Source organism: Gavia stellata, chromosome 7, assembly GCF_030936135.1.
Source record: "Gavia stellata isolate bGavSte3 chromosome 7, bGavSte3.hap2, whole genome shotgun sequence".
Classification (NCBI taxonomy): domain Eukaryota; kingdom Metazoa; phylum Chordata; class Aves; order Gaviiformes; family Gaviidae; genus Gavia; species Gavia stellata.
In genome coordinates this window covers 10329808-10352292 of record NC_082600.1, presented here as the reverse complement: position 1 = coordinate 10352292, position 22485 = coordinate 10329808, and the positions used below count along the sequence as shown (strand labels likewise).

The following is a 22485-nucleotide window of genomic DNA, read 5'->3' as shown; positions in this document are numbered from 1 at the left end:
ATCCTGCAACACAGACAAACTCCAGGTTACTTTAGTCAATCCTAACACAAAGCATTTCTGATACTGCTAAAAGATATTCCTTTGCAGGAAGCTGAACAAGCACATTTGCAATAACTTAGGTAGCAAAGAACAAGCCATTAAAAGACATCTTACTGTGACTACTCTGGATCATTAAAGTATCTTCTCATACTTCACACCCACATACTAAGTGCTATAATGCAAGTTAAATACCAGTGCACTTGTCAGCTTTGTGTCTGCCAGACACTTAAAATACACAGAACCTTAAAAAAAAATCGTATTCTCTAGAGCAACTTCTCTTCCCATCTCAATCAACACATAGAATTTATTATAGAACCACACAGCTTGGAAGGGACCTCTAGAGGTCAGCTACTCCCACCTCCTGCTCCAAGTAGGTCTAGTTAGACCAAGCGACTCAGGGCCTTATTCTTACAAATACTATCACCATGCAATTTACACACAGAAATACTAGGTATATTTTGAACACTTCTTACCACCTCATTCAAAAAAAGCAAAATTTAAACCTAGCTTTCATAATATAACCCTTAACACAGATAAATTGCTGTAGCAAAGCAATTCTGCTTCTTCTACATCTTAGATTGACACACAAGATCACTGACTGGTGATGCCCTAAGTTGGCCTCAAAATCCACAAAGCATCCCCCAAAAGGGATATTGTTACATCACAGTATCTTTCCTCCAAATTGTTATTCTTAAGGATTGCTTTCCTCCCCTCAAGTGAATTTTCCCCTCTTCACATCTCTTCTGTGAGAAAGATACCTTTCTCAACCTTACAGACAAAAAATTAAGTCTGATAGTTGATTTGGTAGCTACAGAACTACTAAAAACAGCGAAATAGGAGAAAAATTCAAAGCTAACCAAAACAGAAAGAACAGAAATGGTGTTAAGTAATATTTCCTTCCATTAGTGTAAATTTCCCCTTCCCAATGCAAGTTCAGTAGCTGGTACTTCAGCGTCTGGAATCAATGGTAGATATTTCCTGCAACACACAAGGCAAGCAGCCAACTCCCCCATATTATTCAAACAGATTTGCTAAAACTTTAATTCACAGTATGGTATGAATTAGCCAAGTGTAGAGCACTCAAGGTATGATCCTTATGTAGAAATTGTACATGAGCTATGAGGTACTGCACCAGTTTTATTAAACTGGGCAGTATCCGCAACCCTTTTTAATGTTGAATAAGAGGACTTTGTTTCTTTAACAATGCCAATAATACAGAATAAAATTACTTCAGCATTTAAGAGAGATCACTCCAACGTCCTCCACGAAAAATTCTGCAGCAAATCCAACCAAATTCTAATCCAATGCCTCCAGTTGATGCTGCCTTTCTAACTGTAACACTTATGTGAATTTGGCTATCAGCAAAAGGCAGAAAGTACATGTTTCGTGCAGTATAATTTTACACTGAGAAGTCTAATGTCCTCCCTAGAAAGAGGTAGATCTTCATTATCATTAAGTACTTCATGAATTATCACTAGCACGTCAGTATTTCAGATCTGAATCCTTATTTAAGCACTAGAACTACATGTTCCTAAAATGATCTCAAAACAGAAGGTTCTCAGAGCTAATACTTGCGTTTCTGCCTGCCTTTAACTATGCAGATACTCCTACCAACAGCAGTAGGATTACTTGAAAGGTAATTCAATTATGTACTTCAGAGTTATTAGGATGAAGACCTAAAACATTCTAGTATAACAAAAGGACGCAGGTCCTGAAAACCGCAAAGGAAAATGTTTCAAGCTTAAGGAATACTTGCAGCCTTAAAAAATTTAGAAGAGCCATCACCTATATGCAACAACTTGCAGTTTATCAGGCTGCAAATTCAAGTGTTACAGCTACTATGACAGTACTGCACAACAAATTTGCTTATTCAGAGTGTCAAGTAACAGCTACGTTAGTCAGTAATGCTTTAGGCTTGGATTACTCCCATTCAAACCCAGAAATAGGTTTCTTTCAAGAACTCAATCCATGAAAAGTATTGCAGTAATGTCACCACTGCCCTCACCTCACAGAAGACTCCTGAGAAGCCCTGTGAACACAGGCAACTGAATCCATTCACCAGGTCTTTGCAACGGCCTCCATTTTGGCATGGATTGCTTTCACACTCATTTGTTTCTGTCTCACAGTTTTTTCCTGTGAAACCACGAGGGCATAAGCAACGGTAATCATTCACTTCATCCTTCACAGAGGGGGGCGTGGAAAAAAGCAAAAGTAGAAAGATTTGCTTATTGAGAAAACTTGCACACAAGAATTCAAGTTACTTCTATATTCTGGATTTGTGAACAGCAGTAGCACCACATAATTTTATTTTGTGAAATGGTGCAAGAGCCTGCAATTGCAACACTACTAACATTTGACCTCATTTAACCAACCTGTAATTGCAAACTATAGAATTCATAACTAGCCAGAACAAGATTTATTTTCAACATGGCATATAATAAACAAGAGTTACCTTACAAGTCCCTCCATGTTGACATTGTCCATGACAGTCATTTATATCTATGGATAAAATATGCAAGGCATTAGAATTTGTACTGGAAGACTAAGCTGTAAAGTACAGGTCTAACATAAAAATGCAGAACAAATGATTTTCAGAAAGGGTTTTTCTAGATGTTTCAATGGAAAGCAGGTACACTTGATGTCTTAAGAGACTGTTATTTTAAAGAATATGTAATAGAAGATTACATATTACATTTTTCTATTACAGTGTAATAGATACTAATCAAATGCTAACAGCTAATTTCATATCTAACATTTTAGCTAAAAAGTATTTTAAATTGAATCAGTACATGATCTCATTCAGAATCAGGGATGAGTGAGTAGGGAGAGATTTTAGAGTTATGTAGGTGTATATCTAAGCTCATTTTAATACCAATTACTCCTCTAAATAAATTTTCAAACAGTATTTTCAATTTACATTGCTGGAAGTTAGGAAAAACCTGACAACAGGTATTTCTTCCTTGTACAAGTATATATACTATCATTCATCATAAAACCTTTTTTTAAAAGAATAAAGCATCCTACGGTCAACATATATACTAAAGAAATACTAACTGATATGACAATTTACTCCTGTCCATCCTGGAATGCAGTCACAGTAATATCCACCAATGAGATTTTTGCAAGAGTAAGCATTAACACAGGGTTTCCCCTCACACTCATTAGCATCTGTGAAAGAAGATAAAAGAAAGAAGAGAATAAAGAACAAACCCAGAAACAGATTACCACAGCACCAAGCAAAGTTTCCATGCAATCCAAGCATGAGAAGCTCATATTATACATTGGTAGGGCACTAAAACCATTTACATACCGCAGGTTTTTAATGCACACTTGTCTATAGCAGCACATGCATGTTATCTTACTTTTCCCTTTGCCAAAACTCAAAAAGGTAATATGTTAGTCAGGGCAAATCCCTTCCTTGCCTCCGTAAGCTTATAGTCACTGTTCTGCCACCATGAAGAAGGAGCTACCATCACCAATGCTGTATTTTGAAACAGAAAAGTTATCGGGCATTCTAGAAGAACTATTATAAGTAAGCTTAAGTTGGGGCTTAAATAGTTACAGGTTCACTTGAAACTTCTGGCTTTAAGATCTACTAAAGAAGAGCTAAGATACCAATAGCAACACACATCTTCAATGTTTTCTTCAATAAAAATCTATCAGAAACACATTTACAGAGTTATTCATTATTTAAGAATAATCTCCAGTGGTATTCAAAACTGTAGAAGGTAATTACTTACCAAGCTGACATGTTGCTCCAATCCACTGTTGTGGACATATACACTCAAATGCATTAACACCATCAATACAGGTCCCTCCTTGAGCACAAGGGTTAGATGCACATTCGTCAATATCTGGAAAGTCAAAGTGTGCCTTCCGTTACATGATTTAAAATTTGGCTTAACCTGTAGTTTGTATTAAAGGTTTTTTTGAGATGAAGGGGGAGAATGTACAAACAAATAAGCTTAGGAACAGACTAACATTTCAAACCTAATTTTTACTTAGGCTTTTCTCCTATCTTTGAGATAGAAAATTTCAGAGTTCTCCTCTCCCCTATCTAACAAGATGATTCAGTTAATCTGCTAATGATTAACACATTCAGCGAAAGTCATGTTCCTACATCATGGCAAGTTTAGCCAGTATTTTTTTCTGAGGATAGCTGCTGTTGAAAAATGGAATAAAATCCTGTGTTCCAAATCACAGGCAACATGCAAGCCAATTACAGAGGTCCGTAAACATTTCAACTGCTTCCCAATCTTCCAAACCAGACACTTAAGCATTTAAGTGAGTAATCTAGTCTTCTACTACTTTAAGAAGGGGAGAACTTTTCACGTTCACATTTATATCTCTTAAAACGAATCCATTCTGTATTCTGCTTTAGATCAGCTACAGAGTCAGAAGTTATCCTACAAGCTTTAGCAACAGAGTATTTTTTTGCATATGGTCCAACTGATAACATGTAGATCTTAACAGCATCAAATAGATACTGCTGGCTGCACAGTACCATTAACCTTTTCAGAGGCTCCCAATACATAGCTGTTAAACGACAGGTAAGGTAAAAGACTACCACCAAATTCCATACACACAGAGCATGATTATCAAGTAAGCTGTATCAACCCTTCCAACCTAACGGGTCAGTCATCAGTAAACGCATACCCACCAATAGCACATGTTGGTCCACTCCACCCTGATGGGCAGTGACACTTGAAGCCTGATGAAATTTCGTGACAAATTCCACCATTAGCACAGGGATTTGATACGCAAGCATGCTCCGCTGGGAAGAAAGACGGAAAGAAATTCTTGCTAAATACTCCTCCAATATCAATTAAGGAGAACATACATGGTTAGAAATTGCGTTCTGATTAAAGTGACCAACAGCATGAGCAGTAGAGAGGTGCCTGCACAGAAGTCTGCACCCTCCCTCTCCCAGCTGCAGACAGTAAGATTCCCAGTAAGAGACTGAAGCAGGATTTTACGGAAGGTGCATAATCCTTCATATCTACTGACTAGAAAGCCTTAAGGCAGACAAGTCACTCATATCTCAATATCCTAAGAGCTAGAGAAGTTCCCCATTAACCTACTGCTTCCAGCCACACAATTCCACCTCCGGAGTGCTCCAGCACTTTTTTTCTTCCTTCAGTGAGACAAAACAGATATGCTGTATGCAGAGATCTGAACAAGTAGGAGTAGTTTGAGTATCAAAGGTCTGTTTAACTTCATTCTAATACTGTTCCTTGGAAACAGCAAAGTATAGAGCTACTTGCAATTATAGTCAGTACTGCTTATTGTCACTCCACATAGGGCCGTAACACTTGCAGAAGCTGCACTAAGCAATAATCAAGTTGAGGAGGGACAAGTTGTATGCCATCACTTTTAATATTTTCCCTCTCGGAAGCTTTTGGAAAGAAGAAAACAATTCCCTTGCTAGGTAAGACTTTCTAATTGTTGCTAGCATTTATATTTTGGAATCTTTCTTTCAGGGATATTATCTAGTTTGCAACTGAATTTACATTGTCTAGGATTTTTGGTACTAGTACCTAAAGCAGCTCGTATACCAATCTACTGCTAGTAATTAGTATAGAACTCATCAAATGTATGGCTCCCTTTATCACTGCCTCCCTCATCTGGAGCGCCAAAGTGTTTCCCCACAACTTTTGGGGCAAGCTAAGACAAGATTTCATCCATTTCAGCTGAAATTTTACATCACATTCTACCAGCTGAAGCAAAATTCAAGTTTTGATAGTATCATTAGTACTACACAGCACTTTATAGAAGTTCAAAGAATATCTACATCCTGATAAATGTGAAAACCTTCTGCTGATAATAGTTTAGTGAACTTAAGGCCAAACAGTTATGTTAAAGAAAAAATGGGTTCTTTCCATCTACACTTATAACTATACCAAGGAATAGCAAATTTCCAAGTGAGAAGACTGGCAATATCACATTTAAAAAAGGATTTAACAATCCATCATGGCAAAGGAAGTCACTGCAGAACACCCAACTGAATACTACAGCTGAAAAAGTTGAATCAAGTTTCCATTTTTCTCCAAACCTCAAATCTTTAAAGCAAAATAGGAGAGAGATAGAAATTGCACACTCGCCCTTTTATCTCCAGAGACAGATTAGTCAGGAAAAGTCTCCAAATACCAAAATTGTCTCCAGTACATGAAAATTTTGGTCTTCGTGTAACACATACACAGATACACATGAAAAAAGCAGTCCGCTATCTTTGTAGTGCAGTTGAGATAGGAAGCAGTTTTTCATGTTGGATAGACACAGATCTGTTAAACTCTAGTCAAGAAGGCATACTTCATCAGAAATTTCGTTTAAATGCTTTCCTCCATTTTGCCAATGGTAGCAGGGAATACACTTAACTTTTCATTCGGACTGCTCAAGGTGACTCTGTAGGAGAGCTTGAACACATTTCCATAGTAGTTAACAACTGCGTCATTAATCCAAATGTATTAAGAGTCCCATATTAAAAGATTATTTTAAAAATCAAGTTTCAGTTGATCAAAAAGGATAGTCAACACATTCAGGCAGCTACAAATTGGGGCAAAACCCCACACCAGAGTTAAAACTGAAGCGTCCATCATGACTACCTTCCTTAATCGCCAGCTTGTGTAAGATGCATATTTGCAAGCAAGCCAGAAAACAAGAAAATGGGTAGCAGGGAGAAAGTTAACAGGGAAAGGTGCACCTGTAACTTATTTCCATGAGACTATAGCCCAACTGCATCTTTGGATTAAGGAAGTGAAGAAGCCAAAGGGAAGAAATATTCTCAGTCTTATCTAAATGCAGCATTTCTGTTGTCTTCAGTGGTGTTTTGCATAGCCAGCTTAAGGCACTAGACAGGAGAGACAGAGCTGGCATATCCCCACGGTCACACCGAGTAACAATAAAATTGAAAGGACAAGTTTCACGCCATCACTTTTCACACTTCCGCTCTCAGAAACCAAGCTAGGTTTTGGAAAGGAGAAAATAGCCCCTCCATTCTACAAAAAAAATGCAACAATGAGCATATAAAAATGCCACCTGGTTAACTAGAACGTGGCCATGCCTAAAAGAGTTTCAGATTTCTGAAGAAACATGCAATATCCAGAAGTACCAATTTCGCAGTTCTTTCCAGAGTAGCCATCTGGGCAAGCACAGCGGTATTCATCTGGTTCAGTATTCATACAGGTTCCACCATTCAGGCAGGGATGGTGATTTCCACAGTAATTCAGATCTGGACAGAGAAAAGCGTCAATCAACAGTGAACACAAATCTCACCATTTTAATCCCTTAGTCAGACATACAGATGCCTTCTGGGTTGAACATCATTCACCCACATCATCCCCGTATTCCATTAGCTAGACTGTCATCTCATTACTATCCACAGAACAGGGAAGGATAAGCAAGAGGCAACTGCATGAGTTAGAAGAGTCGGGACCATTCCAAGCCTTTTGTCTTAAGCTTCCTATACTTATGATGTTTAGGCACCATCTGCCATAAAAGAATTAGGCACAGAAATACGCAGGTTGTTGCACACTAGCAGGAAAAAATGGTTAATGAGTTATCAGTTAATCATGCAACTTCACTTATTTTTCCTGTACATTAATGTTAAGTACCTTTGTTACAGAGCAGGCCACCCCAGTTGGTTTCACAATTACACTGCCATGGTTCATTACAGCTCCCATGAGCACAGCCTGGGTAGCGGACACACTCATCACAGAACTGTCCTTGCCAACCATAATGACACCTAAGATGTAAGTTCACATGTTAAAAGTTAGCAACATGATGCTTAATTATCAGCATTACAGGTATTTAGAACACTACACTTACCGTTCTCAAGAACAAGGTCAACTGTTCAATGTGCAACAGATAACAAAGCTTTATTTCTCCTGTTTAGAAGGGACATACTAGTCCTGTTGAACATCCTTATTGGAACTCATCTTACCCAACCATATTACACACTATGGCAACAAACAACACCAAGCACTATGCGTTACGAGAACTGCAAATAAATTAGTTGTTCGTTCACAAGAAGTCCCATAATCATCTCACACTAGGATAAAAATTCTGACTGGTATAAAAGAAGTTGAAATTACTTTTCAAAAGGAGACTGCTGGCTTATTGCAACAAGCACCATAGCTTTTTTTTCTCGCTATGAAGATAGCTTTCAAGGTATTAGCTAGTTTGTTTCTGGAGTGCTACAGTCTTGAAAGACATGGGCAGCCAGAAAGGCAACTGTCTTGTCAATTTTCTCAGGACTTAGTTTCAAGAGAACCCTTTTTATAGATTTATTCTATTATATCCTCAGTGTTATCTAGTGACATTATGAAAAGGGTGCTCTCTGGAGAAAGGAGGAGAAAGAACAGAAACAAAAGCCATTAATAATTCATTTGCTTTAAACAGAATTGAAATTTTGTCACAAGATTTCTTCAGAGACTAGTATCTTTATGTTATCTGTAGCAATTCTGCGAACAAAGGCAATTGTTTATGCTACAAGGAAAAGTGTTAAAGTCTGAACTTTAAAAGAAAAAGGACATAGGCTAATGCTAACCTAAATCTCCATCCATGCCAAACCTGGCACTACTGCCAGTGATTCACCATGACTATCTTAGAGCCAACTCCCCACCCACATATAACAAGCATTTTGAAGGTCTGAAAGTCTGCATCACAAAGCAAATAATCACAATAGCTCAATTTGTTTTCTATACCCAATGGTAACAAGTTTCTTTGTTTAACACTGCACTGGTGGATTAAGAGTGCAAAGAAAAAAACAGCCACCTTCTTAGAATTTGAAGGTATCTTAAGCATACCTACAAACTCAAGTAGGTGCTTGACTGCATTAAAATTAGTTCCGCAAAAAAGGGTTGCTGCTTTTTCACGATATTCAACACAGTCAAAGTTTACTGTTAAAGATACCAAGCCCAAGGGAAACAATTTCTAGAGGCTAAAAGCAGTCCAAAGGAACACAGTGTTTACAAGTCAAAAGGTTACTATGTGGTAAGCTGATCAGCCTTCAGTTTACAAGGAAGAGTAAATTAGGATTTCCTCTTGAACAGGAAGTCTGGTCGCATCCTACATTAGCAGGTGCTAGAGCAGCTTTAATTCCACTTCCTTCTAAAAGATAATGTTTACATGGATCTCAGCCCAGCCCTAGAACAAGATGTGATCAATAAAGTGGAATCAATTCAGAAATGGGCACGTTGTCATTTATCAGAAAAATATCAAGTCACAACACAAGGATGGAAAAAGGTTAATGATCCACTATGAGAAGCCCAAAAGGTAAGATACAAAAGCAACATCACCTATAAAAAACCCTACAAAACACCAAATCAAAATTCCTTTTCAGGTAACAACCACTTGTGTAAAAGCTAAAAGGAAGCTGCTAGTGCAGTTAATGGTGGGCTAAAGTTACTTCTTCTCTGCCCCCCCAGCTGAGAATAATTTGTTGGAAATGAAAAATTTAGGATTGCAGAAACATCTGAATAAATAAAAAAGCCAAATTTAGAGAATTCGTAAGGATTCCCATTGTTCACTGGACAAAGAAAATTCTTATTGGAATCAAGATTCTACTTCCTTTGTCCTTCCCCTCTGCTGACTTCATCGGCTCTAACTCATCTTTACAACCAAATGCATGCAAAACAAAATCAGAGATGGCTTAATCTTAGCCCTTGCTGGCTTATTAGCAGTACAAAAGAAGCTACCATAAATAGATTGTTATAGCTTAGTAACTTCCTGATGGAAGGTTGAAGTACAGGCATCTGCTCCCAGACCAAAGCATCCCTTCAGGTCAGGATTAACACAGAGAAAGCGCAATAGCAATTGTTCTTCTATTCCTAGTTATCTTGAAACCAAGAACTTGCAGAAAAGATCCTGATAATTCTACAGACATGCTTCACAGCTTCCATTTTCCTTAGGTGAGTCTGGTGGCAATAGAAAAATGAGAATTTAAATACAAGGCTGGAGGAAGGGGAGGTGGCAGGAGTTAACATTAGCAAAGCTTCTAGATAACATTTCAGTCTTGAGATTAGAGAAACTGCAACTGTGCAGGAAAAACACTCTTGTCATTAACAAGTAGATAAAGCCACAATAATTCAACTCGTAGTATGTACTTGGTTACAATACACAAGTAGGACTTCAAACAGCTAAATACCAGGACAAGGAAGAAAAATCTTCTACAGTAAATCTCAATGTGTTTAAAGTAGTAAATTCAGTATCAAGAAATCCTACAGAAGCACCCATCATTACAAACAGTTCAAAGATACCTATGTACTCAGAGGCAGGAGCAGGGAGGAAGCAGGGAAAGGAGAAAGAAACAGAAGATTTGGGGGTTTTTTGCTTTTCCTGGGTCTATTAAAAAAGCTACACTGGTCAAGTTCAATAAAATAGAGATTTATTTTTTTTTCCTACAGAACCATGCTTTCCCTGTGTTCTTCTGAAACAGTTATAATTAAGAAAAAAATTGATAGTGGTCTTTGCTTTCCTCTGAGGATGTTTGTGTTATAAGTTTTTAGTGAAAGCTAGGTTTAAATTGAGCATTTCCGAATCAGATGGCACAAGGCGTTCAAAAGATCCCATGTTGCTGTATGTAAACTGACACATTATTTGTAATAAGGCCCTGAGCAATCTGGTCTAACTAGACCTCCTTTGGGCAGAAGGTGGGACTTCCCAAACCCCGTGATTTTACAATAAATCCTACAATGGCAGTTATGGAAGTGATGTGGAAAGGCGAAGAGACATACCCAGATCCTGATGGCCGGCAAACCATGGTCCCTCAGCACCTTGCATGATTAACTCCTCCTTATCAAAAAGGAAGATGCCTGTTACATACCAAACAGTTAGGGTGCTCTTCAAGGGTCAGTATTAACTGAGCTGTTTTGTAATGTCTTCACACACAGTTTATGCTCCTGGTTCAACCACTTCTGTTTGAGACTCCTGAACTTTCTGTGCAGAAAGTTCACCTGAGAAACTTCGTATTGCAGGCCTCATCCAATCACTAATCTACTCTGGTTAACCTTATGAAAAGGCTTATAATACACGAAAATGAGGGGATACCTAAATAAATTCTGATCTACATCTAGCTACAGAGCTCTGTCAGCACTTAATGCACAAGTACACCTAAACCATCAATGTGAAGGAAATCAAAACCAAACTACTTCAAGTCTAGGTCAAAATATGGGGCTTAAAAATAAATCCAAAAAAATCCTAGGGAGGATATAGGCAATGTGGTATAAGCCTTTAATGCCCATAGATTACACATTACTGGTACCTTGCACACCCTACAAAAGCTGAAGTGAAGATCATTGTACCATATTTACATGTCATTTAAGCAGGCTTTTTAGAGAGAGCTTCTCCCACTCATATTTCAATTGGAAGCTGTGGCCAAAACACTCAACACAGGAAAACAAAGCAAAACAGCGACATTAAGAGCAGAAGCAAAATGCATCATTCAGGGGTGGGGGAGAAATAACCCTCTTAAATGGAAAACCACTAAATTTTCTAATGACGTGAACAGGATGGTGTTGCATAGGCCAGAACAATAGCTTTATATTAGTTATTTACTTAAAATAACTATAAGAAAGTCTGTTTAATCTTTTAAGAGGTTAATTGTTGCATAGCAGGCAGCAATATGGTCTAGCTGTTAGGAGATCCTACGATTCTGAGCATCTGTATTCAATGTTATAGCTAATACAGTACTCACTCGCTAAGATTTGTCACAGAAGCACTTTCTCCACTTTCCTACCTTTGGAATAGGCATGATGGTTTTGTGTATAGGGAAGGAAAAGATACTCATTAACGAAGTAAAATAATTTAATTACCTGAAAGCTTGTCATCTTTTCCTCTCACACCCAGCGTTCTTATTAGACCAAAAGATACAAACCTTTCCCTACAAGCTTTTTTTCTCCTCTAATAAAGGAAGTCATTGAAAGCCAACGTTCTCACTCCAATGCTTTATTCAGAGTTTTGTGAAGGAGCTGATAGAGGGGATGGTTCAAAATCGTTTACCCAGAACATATGGGGAAAGGTTGCTCAGTTAACTTGCAGTAAGTGGCTCTAAGGGTGTGTCTGTATTTGCATTATTTCACACCAGGAACATGCTTTAAGTGAACTGTCTGATCATTCCTGTTGATGGTGTGTTGGTTCACATCACAGAGCTTTTTTGGAACAAAGGAATTGGATTCCTTTTAGGTTAAACTAAGGTAATATAAGACAATGCATGCCAGGAGCACACCTAATGTGTTCCAGCTGCAAACAGGCATTCAGTCCACAAAAACAGACTAGAACTAGCCTAAAACTAAAAAAAAAATGTTTTTAGTATGGATATGGGTTTCTCAGCACTGCTTTGATCTATGTTGTAATTTGTCTGCACTACTTGCTATTGTAGACACAGGTTAAAGTATACATGTTTTTACCTCCTGTACACCAGGTCACATTCTCCTGGAAGCAGCACCCACCTTTAGGGTATATTCTGTGCCTTTCTACCCACTAGCCATCCAAGAAAGTGAGTGCAGAGTGCGCTCCTTGACCCATAAAGAAACAAAACATGGGATTCTTTTTTGTCTAACTTAATATGCCTACTTGTGAAATACTTGCCAACCACCCCAGTAGGCTTATCACTAGGACATAAAAAAACTGTAATAAAAGCATACTGGTTATGATAACAGGCAAGAGAACTTACATGATGAGACACACAGCAATTGTAGTAATTTTGCAAGTTCTTTGAAACTCAAAGCTGTGATACAATACCTTACATCAAAGAGGAGACAGGACAAGATGTCCAGGTACTGGTACCAAGTGCATTCCTAGAGGGCCAAACAATAACCCTATGCTCTTTAGGACCCATAGCTAGTCCAAGTTGTAGGAATTGAAATAGTCAGATGCCACAGCAGCTAGCACACTGCTCAAAAAAGACTTTCTAGTTTACTGTTCAGAGCGGCTCATGAGATTTCTCCTCATTTGAGAACTTAGGAGATTTCTCATAATTCCATTCTGGAACACTTGTGAGAGGAAACCGTATCATTTAGATCTGCTCTTGACAAGTCCTGCTTAGCCAGTAGCTTATCTGTGAGCATTTTCTAGACATTTAGAAATGGTATACCTCTTTCAGTGTTCTTTTGAGATTTCTATCTGAGCTAGCTAGTAGAGAAGTTCCCCATCTCTTACTTTCTCCCCATTTTTAGAAGCAGGCATTGTATTTCCTTCCTTTTTCAGTCCTCTAAGATCTTTTATTAGTCCCCTACAGTCTTTCAATAACAATCTGCTTTGAGATGCCTCACCAGATCTCCTTGTATCCAAGAATGAGTTTACAAGAATCCAGCTGCCTTTGGTTTTGGTTTTTTTTTTTAAAAAAGTTCAGGCAGAGTTCCCAAATGTTGATGTTAACCACGTTATCCACCCAACTGTCGTGAAAACACAAGCAAGAGATTAGTGATATTGGTAGGCCTCCTACTGAAAAGGATAGGAAGACTATGCAAGCCTTTAACATTTAACAAAGGATCTCTAGAACACTATTACACCCCCAACACTCCAGGTAGTTGTAGCTCATTTTGGAACTCTGGGGTTTGTTCCTACACCTCTGTAAAGAAAGTACTGAATAAAAGTTGAGCAGGTTCTGGCCCCTATAGTGACAGATTAAGGAGCACAACCACTTGGGAGAGGCATACAGCACCTGCAGGCACCGCTGAACACAAGAAATCAACCTTGCAAGCAGGGCTGAAGTGGAACACAAGGACTACAAAAGGCATGGCACTGGATAGGAAGCTTGAGAAATCTGTTTCAACAGGACAAACACAAGATATGTGATTAAATGAAAACAGTCACCAACATTGTAAAACCAAAATTTTGTCAGATGTAGTTCAAAAGTAATTCTAGAGTAACACAGTTCAAAGCACACAGATTTTAAGTAAATTAATTGTTTAAAGTTTTAAAAACTGTATGCTTGCTTTGTTCACCTTGCAAGAATTCACATTGAAGTACTCTTAAAGATCCCATTTCTAATTAATTTCAGTTAGTCTACACATTCTGAAGAAATTTTTGTATCACAGTTGTGTGAAGCAAGCCATAACCTAGGTCCTACCATAGCTCCAAAAGCTGAACACAAGCTTAGCAGTGTTAGGGGTTTGACCCCTTTTGTTTTGCTTTGGAAAGGAAATTCAAACAATTCAAAGGCAACAGGAAAAGTAGAAAGACTTTTGAAAATACCATCATCCTGGCAGGAACAGGACAATGTTGCCCAGATACAAGGCATATCTGGACTTCCGCCAAACCCATACCACCCTGGGTCACAAGTAAGTGAAAGATTAAGTTGCTAAGCCTACTGACAGTTTACGAGTGGTACCAAACATACTCAAGTCAGCAGTTTTAATCAAGGAAGGACACTGTCACTTGTGGTTTCTCTGTATTCACTTTGATAACTTCATAAGGTGATTGAGCCTAAGCCAGCTATAAGCCATTAGGATCAAACTTCATTCTTCTCTAAACATTTTAATAGAATTTAACGAAGTACTTCAAATGATGCAAAAATATACAAAAAGCACCAATCATCATGGCTTGGCAGTGTTGCTGCTTTGACAATCCCTCCTACTACTTTGGGCTTGTGAAGTCAATCAGTAATACCATTTGGTCTGCCACTGCAGGCTAAAATAAGATTACAGTGGCCAAACACTTTGAGCCTAGATATGGATAAAGGTGGTTTTGTTTTTTTTATTTTAAGAAGATTGCAATTTCGCCTCTTTGCAAGATGCGGCTAAGTTACTTTTGTTTTCCTCAAGGATGTAATTTTGCTCTTTATTCAGTAAATTATTACTGTTTCTGAACTGTCTCCACAATGACAAAAACCTATCACCCAGACCCAGCCATACCACAAAATCATTTCCCACATCAGATCATTTTGAGACATCAGCTCATCCCCTACTTATTTTCCATTTCTTTGATGAAAGCTCAACAAAAGAAATGGCAAACTTCACAACACTAACTTCCTCAAAACAAGAGCTACATGAACTTGCCCAACAGATGATGTACAGCTACTGCTAACGGCATATCCTTTATTAGCAGTCTGCAGTTATTTACCTACTTTTAAGATCTGTTTTTAGTATTATCTTTAATCCGAGAACAGCTCTAGATCACTTTGGAACATTAAAGCATGGAGGGTAGATCCTTACTATGAGAGTTAGGCTGAAGCCTCAGAGCCATTGCTTAAGTGACCTGCATGTTCATGCAAGTTGAAGATGGAAACCATTTTCCAACTTTTCTATTTATAAACATATCACTGCAGATTTTGGCAACCAAGTAGCTATTGGCATTAGTAGGTTTCCATACATCTCACACCCGTGTTTTTCCTCACATTTTCATTTTCTTTCTGAATTAAAAAAAGGACATTGTTTTCACCTGTTAAATGACAGCGGCAACGGTCCAAAAATGAGGATGAAGGAATCTAGATTATAATTCAATAGCACCAAACATAGCAGTTTCTTTTAAATAACAGCTTCCTTTGTACTGCTGAAGATAAAGGTCACGTCTGCAAGCCTTGCTTATTTTTAGTTCTGCATCTTTTTTTTTTTTCCAGAAAGTATTATCCATTTGGGTTAAAAGCAACATTTCTAATGTAGCTTAATAACTATTACAGAATACAAGCTAAAGATACCGGTGTGAACAAGCTCCAGCTACCCAATCACATTTAAAGAGGTAGCCAAGAACCTTCTGCAATACTGGAAATAGAGTGGCCATATATAGAAAGGCCATTGTTTTCCTTTAACCTCCTGATCACAGATCTATCACTTCAGCAGACAGGCATTAAGAAACAAGGCAAATGGCATACAATCCATCTGAAACATTAAGTCTCTTATTCCTTCCCCTGGTACTTTCTTTCAGATGAGAGAATCCATCCAACAAAATAGTGATATTTCTGGTCAGCCCTTCAATAGACTCAGTGTTATTTTTGTGAGCTTTATTTAGCTGGGCAGGTTAGAAGGGGGACCCTAGACTTACAACCTTAGATGCTTCTTCACATCAGTGACATGCTGTAAGGAAAGGCTTTGCTCATGTGAGACTACCTACTGACAGACACCTTAAAAAAAGGTACCAGAGCCACCCAGCCCCCCATCTTCAAAGGTTTTATATTCCCTTCTTTAAACCTTCCTCCTCTCCAATTTCTGTCTTCCCAGATACAGCTGGTATCAGAGAAATGAAAGCTAAAAAGGAAACTGCACCACCCCCTCTCACCCCCCCAAAAAGAGAGTACTGGTTTGCATTTGCTTAAGCCTGTTGCTTTTTCACCTTTATTCAAAGGCTCCTTGCATTCAGAAAGCAAACATTCTCAGGCTCCTAGGACACTCCTTTGATACCTACAGGACTCCTTACATGAACCAAAATTCATTAGAGTAGGTTCTCAAGGGGAAAAATGTGTTCTTGGAAGGCTCAAGCAAAGGAGTACTTCTTATTCGGGCAGAAGTGATACTGGCCCAGCTCTCAACCACAATCTCTACTTGTAGCCTAAAAGATCACCAACAGCAGTAGGGGCATGCAATACTTGAAATCACAAGCGAAATATTTAATTATATGACAAGATCCCAAATAACATTAAATAGAAATATTCTTTCTTACAAAAAGGAAGCCATCGTTTAAACATCTGCCTTGAAAAAAATCTTTTAAGGAGGTTTTATAGCTCTTCAGAAGTGAAACTGCAAATGCACTGAAACACTGCACTTTATATATTGAATATAGACATTGATATAGATATTGAAAACTGTAGCTTTCAGTCAGATTTGAGAGCTACAACACACCGAATCTTCTACAAGTCAGCAGCATCTGATGGAAGTTTTGGGGCAGTAAGAAACCACTCTGTGGTGCAATGATTTAGGACTTACTTCGTTATCTGCCATACCCCACACTGTCAGAAACCTCAGGCTCTCCAGCAGGATGAGACTTGTTTGCATTTCAGCTGCCACAGCTCACAAACTGGCACTTCAACCCCAGCTTAGCTCCAAGCCCAGCAAAGCTAAGCAACCTGCATCCTATTTCTGCCACTTCGTGACGGTTGTAGTAGTTACTAGTGGAGGATGAAGCAGAATTGCCTTAAACTATCACAGCTTGCCACAAATGGTATTTGTCAGCTCTCAGGGGTTCTGGCAGCCAGTTCAGTTTCACATCATTCCAAGCAAGCAGATTCAATACAGCTTACAAAGGAACCACTGCACAAATCCACTTTTACAATGACACATACAACTCTGACCGCAAATAAACTCAGGAACATACACAGGGATCCCAAACTTGCAAGTAGACCTGTCCCATTTCTTCAACAGCCAGTGTAAAAATAACACCCATTTCCCCTAACCTACTGCGTTGGATGCCTGAACTTTTACAAGGAAACAATTGAACTCCTGTTGCTACCATAGAGGCTATGTAGGCTTCATCACAAAGTTAAGGGAACATTTCAGACTGTTCTCTCAGACTTAGGGACCAAAGAACATTCACTTGGGGTAGAAAGTTTCGGTTGGGGTTGCTACTGTTATCCCCTTTTTTCTTGGAAAAGCTAAGTTTACTATATTTTGGTGATCAAATACATATATTGAGCATTCTAGCACTGTGAGCATTTCCTAGTCATAACAGTCCAACGATCAAGTTCCCCCCTTTTTTTTTTTTGAAAGGGACAGATAGTACATAGAGATCAAAGCTCCTAAGGATTTTGAAAAGAAAAAAAGAAAAAAGATTATTCTCATTTGATAAAGGCATAATTTTTGATTACATGAAGCAAATCTGTTCAGTCATATATGCACAAAAAATACAGACTAGGATTGCAAACCAATATGAAGTATATGCAGTTCTTACACATATGAAATGTACTTCAGATCTATTTCCATCTGTGTTTCTGTATAGAATTTTTTTCATTTTAAAGTAGACTTTTAAAAGTAGCAACTAAAAATACTAGAAAGATCAGTACTCCTAAAAAATACTCAAGCATGCAGACTTACTTGCATTCCCCAGGTGTACTGCAACCCCCATGGAGCAAATTACATCCTTGTTTACATACAGCTGTAAATAGAAAAAGGTTCAGGCATCAGTCTGGGCAGCTAGGTATCCACTAGTACACCAGCAATCTGGAACTGTTCAGCTAGGGCTTCTGTCATTTAGCCTATTCGTCACTTGTGCAAAGCAGACCATCTTTTGCCATGTTGCAATAGCTGTTGCTTCCAGCTAGCTATTTCACAAAACACAACCCCATTACACCTGTTTATGAAAAAAAAACCACCAACACCACTTAAGGTAACTCCTTGAAAAAGTTGCTACCAAATAGAGGTTTACAGCAAGAGTGTCAGCAAGGAAACATTTATCAAATATAGTTACTTTTTAAACCTGGTATTAGACTGGTATTATACTGGAAATCCCAAGCTTCAAAAGATACACGACCTTGAGTAATCCCTAAAAACGGTCTCCCCTCATTAACAGGCTTTTTACTAAAAAGGAAAAACAAAACAAAAACAAGGAAGCCCTCAACAGAAAAACGTGTATGGCAAGTAATTTCAACACTAATTACACTGAGACTGAAGGCAAAATGCAAAGAGATTTGATTGAGTGGTACATTAAAAAGGATGACTACACTTGAATTTCTGTTCACATTAAGAGCTAACAAAAAGCTTTCAGCTTTGCATACATTACACTTAAAACTTTTTCATTTGCGAAAATAGCATAACAAGGGCATTTTTACAGGATAGAAGTCTACAGTATTACTGGTATCATCACTGTTCAATAAAATCTTGTATTAACATATGTAACACATCATTTTGCTTTGAAGTAACACCACCATTGAATAAAGTCAATTAGTAAAAATATGTGTTAAAATTAATATGCTACAGCACTGACACAACAGAAAGACCTACTGCAGTTTATACCTATTGTATATATTAGAGATTATCTAAAATGAAGCAAACAGCATTACCTTGTTTACATTCTTCTCCCATCCAACCTTCCATGCAGGCTTTGTTTCCATTTTGATCACATGTGTAGTGACCAACAAAATCATCTCGAGGACCACAAAATTTATTGCACAGAGCACTGTAGTAATTTTCATCACACTTCACTCTTATTTGTACTTCAAAATGGGCAACAGGACCATTAAATTGTAGTGTCTTCCATCGATCTTCTGGGTTGATCATGCCAGCATGTGCCACTCGTTCTATTAACAAGTCTTCACCTTTTTAAAAAGGTAAATTCAACAGGTGGTAAGTTTGATAGCACACAAGAGCATATAAATTCAAATCAAAAGTATTCAACTGGTTAAGAGAAAACCTAGTAAAGAAAATGTTAAGATGATAAAGATCTACTGTATAACTCAATTTTCCTTTGCCTTGCAAATTCATTACAGGAAAGCCAATTTAAAAAAGTGTCCCAAAGGAAATATTAAAAAACCCTGGAACATAATCCATAGGAAATCGCTTATTTTTCAAGGCAGCCAAACATACCACACCCGCATGCTGACAACCAGCAGCTTTATCTTGATGTGAGGCTCTTTTTGCCTCTTTTTTGTTCTTATAAAATTGCAAAATCTGCATAATGTAGTAGCTGAGATATGAAAGTTCTCTAGTGCAAGTTTAATTTTAAAAATAAAGCAAAACACACTCAATTTTCTGCAAAATTACTAAACAATAGTAAATGCTTTGGTGGGCTTGAATTATTTACATAAACAAGTTTTCTTCCATTTTATCATTCTCTCTACAGTAAAGGCAAAACATCTTTAACAAGCATTTCATAGACATAGCATTTCATAGACATAGCATAACATAGCATTTCACTTTGTGCAGCTAGTCTTTGACATTTTAAGAAGAAATATGCAAGTGAACCCAGGATTGTCAAGGGCCCATTCTCAACACTGTATCCTGCTTATCCCTTATTCCCAGTGGAACTACTGACAATTATGACCACTGTTAAAATACACTCTATAAGCGTCCTGCCTTGCCCTCACAGCAAGCAGCAGCACAGCTATCGCCAGGCTCCATTAACTGAGACCAAATGTGCACAATTAGCTGTCACATGGGACAAGAGGATTCTAGGATATAAAACTTTGGAACTGCCAACACAAAGTATTTTCATTTTTATGAATATCCGTTTTGTATTTATCCATTTTATTCTTGGTATAGAAGCTTCAGTACTAGGACATGAGACGCAATTATAGTCAGTACACTGAAATTACACAATTGCTTCAGTAAATGTTAAGAATAAGCAAAGCACAGTAAGGGTAAGGCTAGACAGTGAGTAACCCCAGTGATGAGTCTTCAAATGTTTTCACTATTCAAATCTGGTAACATCCTACTGCAAGAGTTTTTCTAGGTGACTCTGCAAGCTGCAGCTGGAACTCCAAGCACTATTTAAGGACAAGAAAAAGGTACAGAAGCTCCACTTGCATACATGAATTTCATACGCATTTATGAAACAGCTGTAATATTGCCAGCTTAGAGCTTCAGCATCCATTTTCTTTAAGTAATAAAGATTCTTTAAAATGCATGTTAAAAGAAATGAAGAACAAAAAACTTGCACACAGCAAGAGGCTGTAGTGGTAGTGAGATAAAGTCTAAACTTCAGATTATTAATAATATAAAACACGCCAAGCTGGTAGCAAGCAATGCTAAACTATCATTTTCAGCAAATTTGTTGCACCTACTTACTTTCTAGAATTCATTAACCTAATTGGTTTAGAAAATAAAACCGAAGGAGTGACTGTTTCTCACCTAGGAAGTTACTGACAGCATAGAGGTATCCTGTGCAGCTGTTACCAAAGCTGCACTTCCCCCTCAACACGTAAAAGGACTCAAGCGACAATTTTCAGTCACTCCAACATTAAAGGAAAAGGAAGCTACAGAAGTAGTAAGCTCTGCAATGCATTTTGTTATCTTAGTATCTTTTTTAGACTTGCTTCTACCATAAAAATCTTTCCTCTTAAAATTAAGGAATATTGAACTAAAGCAAAAAGCTGTTTTAATTAAGCATTCAAAGGGTCTCCAATTATTAAGAATTCCAAGTATCTCTCTGCTTTAATATTAAAAGTGGTATTGCCATGTATAGGCTACAATTCATGCTTGCCTGGATTAGTCTGAGTAAAACATTTTATGGCTAGACAAGACACACTGAAGTCTATCCCTGTTCTTTAATTCTCAAATCCCTATATGTGAACTCATCTGTCATCCAGCAGCATGTGGTCAGTATAAGAGTGGACAAGAAACCTACCAGCTAGAAAAGGCTGCCTCCATTTTATTTTTGACTGAACAGGATACCAATCATACCACCAGTCACCATTAAAAGCTTCATTATTAGATTCAACATCCTTTCATAATCTTATTCTTCTCTAATGACTAGTGATCTGAAACCCTTGATGAAAAACTAGAAAGCAAAAATGCTGAATCATTGGACTGTCAAGGAATTTGAACAAATAGCAAATATGCATTATAGAGCTATTTTCCAGCTATAAGCAACACAGGCTCATTGAAAACATCTGCTATAAAAGTGTTTCCCCAAAGTGCATCAGATGGACTGAAGAACAGGTCCTGAGATTAAAGGAGTGGCTTATATAATTAAAATCTTATCAAACATCTTCAGGCTAATATAGATTCAGACACAGGTAAACAACTGGAACAAGTATTACAGCTATTGCAAATATACCTATGCAGAACAGTCCTCTTAATACCTGGGGTCGAGAACAGGGGAAATAACCCAACAGTGTCTTTTTCTTTTTTTTTTTTAATTAAAAAACCCAAACTTTATCTTCACGAACTCCTCTGAAAAAGAATGTATTCTGAGTCTTAAGAGCTTTTCCTCTAGCTTGTATCAGTAGAAGTAGGGCTTAACAGCCTAAATAAGCAAGCCAAATAATTTACCCTGAACCACAAAAGGCATCAGGAATTCATCTCCAAGTCATTTAGTTTCTAATACTAAATTCTTAAGCACTAAGGTATGAGAATTCTGCTTTACTTCAAATTTAAAACCCAAATAGAAGGTGCATCTTCCAAGGAGATCTGCAATCACATGGAGGAACAGTGTTTTTCAAGGTTCCTCTTTCCTCCCCCACAATGCCAAGATGTTTCTGAAGATACACAGTTTCTCACATCTAACTGTTTTGAGATGAGACAAGTTTGCTCCCTGCATCTGGTTTACCATTTAAATTCACATTAGGAACCCACACACATTACTTTTAGCCCTCAGCAAAGGCAATGAGCTGCATAACTGAATTTGTCTGGTTATCAGTCAAAAAAGCAGCATACACTACTCTAACTTCCCCCCCTCCACCTCAGATGCAAAAGGGCTTCTTGATTACTAAGAAGTTTTCTACAAGTCTCTCTAGAAAAGCACAGATGTTTGCATAAAAGGAGATGATGGCTAAAAGGTGGTTCTTTAATTAAGCATCTGATTTTTGAAAGAGGAATCCTTATCTTAAGAGTATTTAATGGTAACTGTGCAATCAGGAGACAT

General features: G+C 37.9%; 1 protein-coding gene across 1 annotated transcript in view; it reads right to left on the bottom strand.

The window, feature by feature from the left end:
* JAG2 (jagged canonical Notch ligand 2) overlaps positions 1–22485 on the bottom strand; it is a 70882-nt gene that overhangs the window by 16903 nt on the left and 31494 nt on the right. Inside the window, exons 4-12 of the mRNA XM_059819563.1 lie at positions 18965–19219; positions 18000–18060; positions 7650–7780; positions 7148–7267; positions 4700–4813; positions 3780–3893; positions 3094–3207; positions 2492–2538; positions 2045–2218 (exon numbers count right to left, since the gene is read on the bottom strand). Coding sequence (XP_059675546.1) covers positions 2045–2218; positions 2492–2538; positions 3094–3207; positions 3780–3893; positions 4700–4813; positions 7148–7267; positions 7650–7780; positions 18000–18060; positions 18965–19219 — 1130 coding nt within the window. The remainder of the gene's footprint in view (positions 1–2044; positions 2219–2491; positions 2539–3093; positions 3208–3779; positions 3894–4699; positions 4814–7147; positions 7268–7649; positions 7781–17999; positions 18061–18964; positions 19220–22485) is intronic.